Raw genomic sequence first — 10,257 nt, 5'->3', positions numbered from 1 at the left:
CTCTCAGTGTAAACAATGTCTTCATTTAATTTCCTGAACAATTGTCTTGACTGATAATTCTGTGCTTTTCCCTTCATCGTTACTGGTTCAAACATCCATCCTTAAAATATCTCTTTCCTGACATTATTAAGTTCCCACCTATTTACTGATTTCAAAGTCATCCACTGAACATTTTTTCCCAATAGTGTCTTTTAGACGTTAGAGACTCAAATAAGAGGTGGGACATTCAATTCAGGATCCCCGGGCCTGCATGGTTTTCAAATGCAAATATCTGAATTAGTGCCCAATTAGCTTCCTGGAGACCTATTACAGGCTGAATTGAAAAGACAAAATAAAAGCTAGAAAAGAGGGTCAAAAAAAGGCAAAATAATAGTTCTGATTGGACTTGCATTTCTCTGGAGGTACAAAACTGTAGTACAGAGCTCAAATGGTCAGCATTGCCCAGGGCAGACATCCTGGTGATGCTGTTTCCAAGAGTAGAGACGTGGTCTGCTCTCAGTCTAGGAAATTTTCTTAGCAAGACCTGTAAGGCCTGGATGGGACTAATGGCTTATTAGAAACTTGTGGGTATAGTCTGTAAAGTGCTTCAATAATCAACTTATAGGTTGGAAAAATGAGTAACAAGCCACAGTCTGGTGCTAGGTCTTTATCTCTGAGAACACTGTTGAATGAACATCCCAGCTCACTGTGTGTAGGAACTGATGCTGATAATGAAGGCTCATGCACCATCCTCATTAATCATAAGAAACCATAGGATCTGCCTGGTCCAATATAGTTGAGGAAAACCACATTCTACTCTAACAACAAAAGTAGTTTAGACGATATAGTTCATCGCATGTTCACAATACAGGTTAGTCCCAGGCTGCATTGATATGATAACTATTGCTATGGACTCTTTGAGGAGGGCCAGGTGTTAGTTCTCATTCCTTTCACATTCCAAGTTGTTCCCCTCAAGGTCCATATGAAATCATGGTGGTTCTAATGATTACTTCTCATTATTTACCCTTTCGGATCTATGTACAACAGACACCAGTGGACACAAACTGAGCAGACTGAGTTCTCATATTTCTCCCTTCTCCCAGAATAAGTGAGATATCAACAATTCTCACAGATGGTGCACAATTGAGCTGAGGGCATTGCTGAAAAGTACCACATGTGAATAACTTGTCGGAATGGATCAAGAATGGCTGAATTTTCAAAACTTTCCCTCTGTTCATCCTGTTGGGGAATTATCCTGCAAGAGAGATAAATGATTTAATAGTCACATCTTCTTGCAAGGATGCCTGCCTTGAAGAAGTTTTCGTCCTCTCTCTACAAGAATCACCACGCCCCCCTACGACCCACCCTCCCATCCTGGCACTTTCCCCTGCCACCGCAGGAACTGTAAAACCTGCGCCCACACCTCCTCCCTCACCTCTATCCAAGGCCCTAAAGGAGCTTTCCACATCCATCAAAGTTTTACCTGCACATCCACTAATATCATCTATTGTATCCGTTGCTCCCGATGCGGTCTCCTCTACATTGGGGAGACTGGGCGCCTCCTAGCAGAGCGCTTTAGGGAACATCTCCGAGACACCCGCACCAATCAACCATATCGCCCAGTGGCTCAACATTTCAACTCCCCCTCCCACTCTGCCGAGGATATGGAGGTGCTAGGCCTCCTCCACCGCCGCTCTCTCACCACCAGACGCCTGGAGGAAGAACGCCTCATCTTCCGCCTCGGAACACTTCAACCCCAGGGCATCAATGTGGATTTCAACAGTTTCCTCATTTCCCCTTCCCCCACCTCATCCTAGCTTCTAACCTCCAGCAACTCGATCCCCTGACCTGTCCGGACTTGTCCGACCTGCCCAGCTCCTTTTCCACCTATCCACTCCACCCTCTCCTCCCTGACCTATCACCTTCATCTCCTTCCCCACTGACCTATTGTACTCTATGCCACTCTCTCCCCACCCCCACCCTCCTCTAGCTTATCTCTCCACGCTTCAGGCTCTCTGCCTTTACTCCTGATGAAGGGCTTTTGCCCGAAACGTCGATTTTGCCTGTCCTCGGATGCTGCCTGAATTGCTGTGCTCTTCCAGCACCACTGATCCAGAATCTGGTTTCCAGCATCTGCAGTCATTGTTTTTACCTAAGAATCTCAGGGAGTCCGTCTCCCACTGCAACTCCCAGGTCATTTACTCTATGCTACTTTCTCCCCACCCCCACCCTCCTCTAGCTTATCTCTCCACGCTTCAGGCTCTCTGCCTTTATTCCTGATGAAGGGCTTTTGCCTGAAACGTCGATTTTGCTGCTCGTCGGATGCTGCCTGAATTGCTGTACTCTTCCAGCACCACTGATCCAGATTATAGCCACATATATCTAAGGTGATACAATGAAGTGTTCTGTCACCACAATCAAGCACTATTTTAAGTTGCAATAGAATAAAAAGAAAGTGCTTAAATAGAGTTTAGCTTCATTGAACAGTGTGGAAAGCATGGCTCCAGGACTTCTACAATGTCGCTACAATGTTAGCCTCAAGGAGTCTCTGCTCCGGGTACAAGTACCACAAAGTTGATGCCCCAGGTGACCCCTGCGCCTCGGGCTGCAGCTGTCTCACCAAGAGTCCCCGATTCCTACCGAAATCAGGAGTCCCCACTTTAGGCATCAAATCTGCCTCAGTCAATGGCCTGACACCGCCACTAAGGGTTCCTGCTTCTAGCCAAGCACAGCCAGGAGTCCCTGCTCCACCACTCCTACAGCCGACGTCTCACTGCTGCCAGACTGTGGCTTTACTGCAGCTGGGAGTCCCCACTCTGGGCATCGCCACAACTACAACCTCCTTGCGATGTCAGGAAGATGAGGAAAATAAAAAAATGAGAAAAGGAGGAAGAGCAATGGATGCAGCCGGCGTAGAGCAAACAAGCTCAGTAGCCCGGACACTACCTACTGTCCTGGCACTGCTTCCTTTATTTCTCAGCTCCAGAGAAGTTGCAAAATGTGCTCAGTATGTGCTTGTTTCTCTCGAAGTAAAATCAAATGTGGGTTGACCTGTGCAAGAAAAAGCTGACTCATAGCTCTAACACAGTGTGCAGGCTGATACCTACTCCCCGCTTGGCTTAGATGTTCACTCTGGGTAATAATGACTCAAAACTCTGAATTTGCCTAACCAATGGTTGGCTGCCAGTTATGTACTGTACATACTCCTGTAAAACTTTCGCTATGAGATTCAATACTCACTCAGACTCTCATTGCTTGACTTTCCCAAAATATGTACAGATAGTTGGGTAGTCAGATAGTGAGAGGGAGGAACTGAAGTAAATCAGTATTGGTAGGGAGATGTGATTGGGTAAATTGATAGGATTGAAAGCAGAAAAGTTTCCAAGGCCAGGTAGTCTACATCCCAACAAACTTAAAGACGTGAACCTAGAAATAATGGGTACATTGGTGGTGACCTTCAAGATTCTAAGGACTCTGTGAACAGACAGGGTAAATAAAGGAAAGATTTCTGGATGACAGGGGAGCACAGAACCAGGGGTCACAGGCTAAAGATACGGAGTAAACTGTTTAGAACTGAGATAAGGAGAAATTTCTTCATCTCGAGAGTGATGAGCCTGTGGAATTAATTACCACAGAAAGCAGTCAAGGCTAAAACATTGTAAGATTTCAGGAAGGAGATGGATACAGTATTTGGAGCTAAAGGGATCAATGGATGTGGAGGAAATCTGGGAACAGGCTGTTGATTTTGGATACAAAAAAAGAAATTATCGAAAAAACTCAGCAAGCCAAGCAGGATCTGTGAAGAAAAAGCAGAGTTAATGTTTCCAGTGATCCTTCTTCAGAATGAAAGGTTCTGATAAATATTGTGATTTTGTAAGTGCATTGTTAATCATTTTTGAGGCCTCTAATATCAGGCAAATTGCCCTGCTCTGCCCGGTTCGATGAACGTAGAAACTGGAGGAGGTGATTCAGCCACTTCAGCCTGTTCAGCCATTCAATGACATAATGGCTGATCTATGGCCTAATTCCATATACCTGCATTTGACCCATATCCCTTCACACCTTGCTTAACAAAAGCAAAAGCTTTCAGATTTAAAATGAACAACTGGCCCAGCATCCACTGTCATTTGTTAAAGAGAGTTCCAAATACCTACAACCCTTTGTTTGTAGAAATTCTGCATCCCTACAAAACAATCTGGCCCTAATTCTCAGGCTATGTCTCCTAGTTCTAGAATCCCCAATCACTGGAAAAGGTTGATCTTTACCCACTCCATCTTTTCCTATTAATACTTTGATGACATTGATCAGATCACCTCTTAACATTCAAAATTCTAGAGAAAATGGGCATAATCAGACCTTAACACCTGAAGTCCAGGTATCATTCTTGTAAACCTGCTTTATACTCTTTCCAAAGTCAATAGATCCTTCCTAATATGTGGTGCCCAAGATCTGCTCATCAAGTGGGGTCTAACCAGTGTTTTGTATAACTGCAGCATAACTTTAATGTCCTTGTGCTCCAGTCTTTTAGTTATAAAGGCCAACACTCCATTAGCCTTCTTGATTAATTTCTGCACATGTTCATGAGATTTTAAAGAGCTATGCACCTGAACCTCTAAGTCTCTTTGAGAATCCACTGCCTTTAACTTCATTCCATCTAGAAAGTACCCTGAAGGTCCGAAATGGATAACCTCACAATTGCTTGCATTGAAATACAACTGCCATAATTTTGGTCATTTACCTAGCATAAAGTTGGAAAGGGATATTGATAGACTATCATTTACACTGTCTACAGTGCCACCTAATTTTGTGTCATCATCAAATTTTGATAAATGACTTTACATGTTATTATCCAAGTTGTTAATGAATAATGTGAATAATTGAGTCCTGAACACAACTCTTTATGGCACACCACTGGTCACATCCTACCAAGTTGAAAATCTACTTATTATCCCTACTTTCTGTCACCTGCCTCTCAACCAATTTCCCAGTTATGTCAGTAATTTGCCTTTATTTCTTGTTCCTTTCTTGAATAGTGGCATTACATTTCCAATCTGTTCAAACAGCTCTAGAATACTAGCATATGGAGATTTTTTGAAAAATTATTACCATAGTAATGATGATGTCTGTGGCAACTGAAACTTGCTTTGACAGCACCTTCTAACCCCATAGCTTCTACCTTCCTGGGATTAGGGAAGCAAATGCTGGGAATACCACCATCTGCAAGTTCCCCTACAAGTCACATATTATGGATATAAATTATTGCTGGATCAAAATCCTTGCATTCCCTCCCAAACAGCACTGTGGATGTAACGTGCACCATACAGTTATAACAGTACAAAAAAGGTCATATTTTTGAATGCAATCAGAATTGTGCAATAAAATGTTGGTCTTGTCAATGATGCCACAGATCATAAATGAACAAAGAAAATATGGAAAAGAAATACTACCGATGGAATTACATCAACGCAGCTCTGGCAATCTGGTCCTTAAAACTAAACACTCTTGTTTTATGCAAAATCTAATTTTGTAGTTATTAGTCTGTATTGCTTAAACTTAATGTGTCTGAAGATTTGAGACATAATTGCAGCAGTTTCCTTGGTACTTCATAAATCAGAATGCAAATGTCTTAAGACGAAGGAAAGCGCTGAACTTTAAATGTGGCCCACAAAGCTCAACAATATTCACTGAAGAAGTCCAGTAATAAAATATACCTATACTCCAGAATCACAGTGCACTGGAAGTGATAGTTTTCTGTTACTGCATTCATCACCTTGCAATTATTTCTCCATTCCCTTTAAGCCATCAATAGTCATGGATTACAAGCGCAGAAATAGGAAATCTCAGTCAAAATCCCCACACTCTGGTTCCATCTGTCACATGGCTATGTACAGTATTGCAATGCTATACTGGTCTTATTTTATGCCTCATTTGTGCAGACTTGGTCAACAGTGGAATTAGTTTAGAATTTGCTAATTTGGAAATGAATCACTTAAGTCAGTTTCAGGTAGTCCTCTTTCACTTTTTCAATCAAGCTGCAGCTCTATGTCCAGGATAGCATTTCTAGCTCCATTACATTTTGAGCGAATTAGTTCTTGCAACATGACAATATACAGCCTGAAGTAATGGCATTGTCACATGGTCTACCATGCAGGCTGTCCTGCCTTATGGCACTGTGTGACTCAGGATACTGAAAGTACTTAGCCCTTGAAAATAGCTTGGCTTTTGCAAACTTAGATTAAATGGTCTTTAAACATCATGCCAGAGTACAGAGCTTTTAATACATATTTATGATGCAATTGTGTGGCTCTCCTCCTCTTGCTTTGATGTTGTGTAAAGAACGAAACATGGTTAAAGTCTGTTTTAGAGCACTGTTAAAGATGTCACAACACAGACACGGTGAGAAGTAAGTGCAGGCATTCTATGCATATTATAAATCATCTCGACAGGGCAACAACAAAGAACACTGCAGGCAGTTTGAAAAGAAACATAAATATTCATTTAAGAAACTAATGTTATTTAGCTTCATAATTTAAAAAAAATTACATGGACTGCCATCCAGGCAGGTAATTGGAGATGCTCCTTGAAGCTATTGTTAAATATGGTTATGTTTTGTTCAACATGACGATGAGACTCAACGACAGTAGTTACAGACTGATGATTGTATAAGATTTGCAGTGACCCTTTGTGGAACATTGTCTTTGGACAATAAAATTCAACAAGCTTGCTTTGTTGTATAAATTTATCTTGTTATTTTAACATCAGAATATACACACATGCATAATCTTAATTATCAGAATGTAAACAGTTCTTATTGAGACACAATACTCACAATTCCCATATGATCCCTAATATACTGTAATTGACTGAACTTATTTTTAACATTTGTACTTTTGTTCCCCACTTACCATACATACTATAAATAAAGTCCAGTGAAGTGAGTATGTTTATAAGGATTGCAGAATATAAACATGATAGACAAGCAGGAGGCTGGAAGAACATAAACATGAAACCAGCAAAATGCACTTAGCTCTTCCCAGTCACTTCTGATTACCTTTTTACTGTTTTGTCATTGGCTTCTTCTTTGTGTCTATTTGGATTTCTCTTCTGATAACTGTGGTCTGTTCTGTATTGGGAGGGTCTCCCGCTACCTATGAGTGACCTAGGTCTAACTCAGTAGGTTTCATCAAAACTCAGTTATTTACACAATAGTGCATACTATGCTTTGACATAGGCATATCTTTCCTCTCAGAATCTTGCGCAGGATTGCACATCACTGTTGTGACATAATATATATCACCATCACATCATCAATTACTCAACAGTTACTATAGTTAAAGTCTGTAGAATCTCAGTCCCATTTTCCATGAATAAAGTGACTTATCTAACATATTCTAGACCATAATATACATGGCAAAAAGTGACTTTCACACACTCTGGGCTGTTTTTTTCATCTTAGAGCAGGTAGCAGGAGTCAGAAACTTTCCCCGCCCAGTGCAATTTATTTGGGGAAAAGTGACCACAAAGACAGGACATTCATTTGCTGGAGAGGGTGGAGTTTTGTAGAGGTGGAAACTGGCATAGAGCTTCATAATGCATTCTTGGCTGAGACCTCAGGCAGCCATCAGTCTATTGAGACAGCTACACACTAGGGAAACAAAATGTGACTGATAGACTGTTTTCAAATCAGTTTTGTCAATGTAATGTTTATTTATAGGAGATAAAGAGGTTACAAAGACTTGTAATTTCAACTATTGATATTTTAAATATCTGGATGAAAGATATATTTGTAGGTGTGTAAGAAAAACAGTTTTGTAACAGCGGTTATTGATAAATTATTTGTTTTAAAGCTTTTTCACATGTGCTATTGTTGCTGTGAGGTTAATTATTTTTGTTCAGCACCAGTTTTAAATGGGACTGATCAATTTAGGCTTTCTGCTGTGTGTTTCATGCCTTACCCCTTTCCCTTGCTGGCAACACTGGAATCTGTTGAAAATGAAGGCAGAGCTTCTGCATCTAGGTCCACTCTGCTGTTCATAAAGACTTCCAGAGTCAACCCGACTCTGTGAAAAACCAAGCCCTTTATTTAGGATCTTTCCAAGTATCACCTAGAGGTGATGTAGAGTCTTATACACTGAAATGGATTCAAACACAGGTCCAGCTGTGGAACTTTTGACTAAAGATAGCTGTAATCCTTTGAATTAGATGCTGGAGTGAGCCACTCATGTCTGTGAGCTTGCAACACCATTTAATATGGTCATGGCTGATCTGATTACTCTACAGTACTGCCTACTCCCAATAATCTTTCCCATTGGTTATCATGAAAGTATCCATCTTTACCGTAAAAACATTCAAAGGCTCTACCTCCATTACATTTTAAGGAAAAGAGTTCCAAAGGACTCAACCTTTAGAGAGAAAATCTTTCTCTCTGACAAAAAAAAACAGAAAATAAGAAGGCAAAAGTGAATATTGGGCCATGGGAAAAATGACACTGGAAGGATAATGGTGGGGAACAAGGAAATGGCTGAGCAACTGAATAATTACTTGGCGTCAGTCTTCATGATAGAAGACACGACTAATATCTGAAAAATTCAAGGGAGTGGGGGGCAGAGCTGAGTATGGTGGCCATCACCAAGGAGAAGATACTAGAAAAATTGAATAGCTTGAAGGTGGATAAATCACCTGGACCAGATGGACTACACCCCATCGTTCTAAGGGCGATAGCTGAAGAGATAGTAGAGGGGTTAGTGGTGACCTTTCAGGAATCACTAGAATAAGGGAGTGTCCCAGAGGACTGACAAATTGCTAACATGACCCTCCCCCGTCCCCGTTTAAAACAAGAGTAAGGCAAAAGAGGGAAAATTACAGACTGATTAGTCTAACCTCGGTCGTGGGTAGGATCCTGGAATCTATTGTGAAGGATGAGATTTCTGTATACCTGTACTTCAAAGTGTATGGTAAAATAGGGTAAAATTAGCATGGTTTCATCAAGGGGAGGTCACGCCTGACAAATCTGTTAGAATTATTTAAGGAAGTAACAAACAGGTTAGATCAGACAGAGCCAATGGATGTTATCTACCTGGACTTCAAGAAGGCCTTTGATGAGGTGCTACACAGGAAGCCACTGAGCAAAATAATGGCCCATGGTGTTAGAGGCAAGGTGCTAGCATGGATCGAAGCTTGGCTGTCTGGCAGAAAGCAGAAAGTGGAGATAAAAGGGTCCTTCTCAGGATGGCAGCCAGTGACAAGTGGAGTTCCACAAGGATCGGTATTGGTACCACAACTTTTTACTTTATACATTAATGATCTGATAAAGGAGCTGAGGGTATTTTGGCTAAGTTTGCAGATGATACAAAGATAAGTAGAGGAACAGGTAGCATTGAGGAGGCAGGGAGGGTGCAGAAGGATTTGGACAGGTTAGGAGAGTGGGCTAAGAAGTGGCAGATGGAGTACAACATGGGAAAGTGTGAGGTCATGTACTTTGGTAAGAAGAATAAAGGCATGGACCATTTTTGAAATGGGGAGAAAATTCAAAAGTCTGAAGTGCGAAGAGGCTTGGGAGTTCTAGTCCAGGATTCTCTCAAGGCAAACATGTAAGTTGAGACTAGTTGGGAAGGCAAATGCAATGATGGCACTTATTTGGAGAGGACTTTAATATAAAAGTAGGGATGTACTTTTGAGGCTCTATAAGGCTCTGATCAGACCACCTTTGGAGTATTGCGCACTATTTTAGGTCCCATATCTCAGGAAGGATGTACTGTCCTAGAGCATGTTCATGAGAATGATCCCAGGAATGAAAAGTTTAACATATGAGGAACATTTGAGGATTCTGGGTTTATACTCGATGGAGATTAGAAGGATGAAGGAAGATCAAATGAAAGGTCTGGACAGAGTGGATGTTGGGAAGATGTTTCCATTGGTAGGAAAGACTGTGACCCCAGGGCATAGCCTTAGAGTAAAGGGGAGACCTTTTAGAATGGAGATAAGGAGAAACGTCTTCAGCCAGAGAGTGGTGAATCCGTGGAATTCATTGCCATAGAAGGCTGTGGGGGCCAGGTCATTGAGTATATTTAAGATGTAGATCAATAGGTTCTTGAGTATCAGGGGATCAAAGGTTATGGGGAGAAAGCAGAAGAATGGAGTTGAGAAATCTATCAGCCACATTCAATAGCAGAGCAGACTCGATGGGCTGAATGACCTAATTTCTGCTCTGATGTCTTATCGGCTTATTTTCAGAGTGACCACCTGGTTCGCGATTCTCTTACAATGTCTTTTCCATGT

The 10,257-nt window shown here is 41.4% G+C and overlaps 1 protein-coding gene across 1 annotated transcript in view; it reads left to right on the top strand.

Annotated features, from left to right (window-relative positions):
* The first annotated feature begins 2,507 nt into the window (after nucleotides 1-2,507).
* The window catches only part of LOC148150646 (uncharacterized), a 48,195-nt gene continuing 40,445 nt past the window's right edge, over nucleotides 2,508-10,257 (top strand). The window contains exon 1 of the mRNA XM_087976705.1: nucleotides 2,508-3,008. Within this exon, the coding sequence (XP_087832831.1) occupies nucleotides 2,508-3,008 (501 nt within the window). The remainder of the gene's footprint in view (nucleotides 3,009-10,257) is intronic.

The sequence above is a fragment of the Chiloscyllium plagiosum genome, unplaced genomic scaffold, assembly GCF_037043375.1.
Source record: "Chiloscyllium plagiosum isolate Xiang-an unplaced genomic scaffold, Cpla_swu_hap1 HiC_scaffold_3, whole genome shotgun sequence".
Lineage (NCBI taxonomy): Eukaryota > Metazoa > Chordata > Chondrichthyes > Orectolobiformes > Hemiscylliidae > Chiloscyllium > Chiloscyllium plagiosum.
Note: the sequence above shows the minus strand (reverse complement) of the source record. Positions and strands in the feature narration are given on the sequence as shown.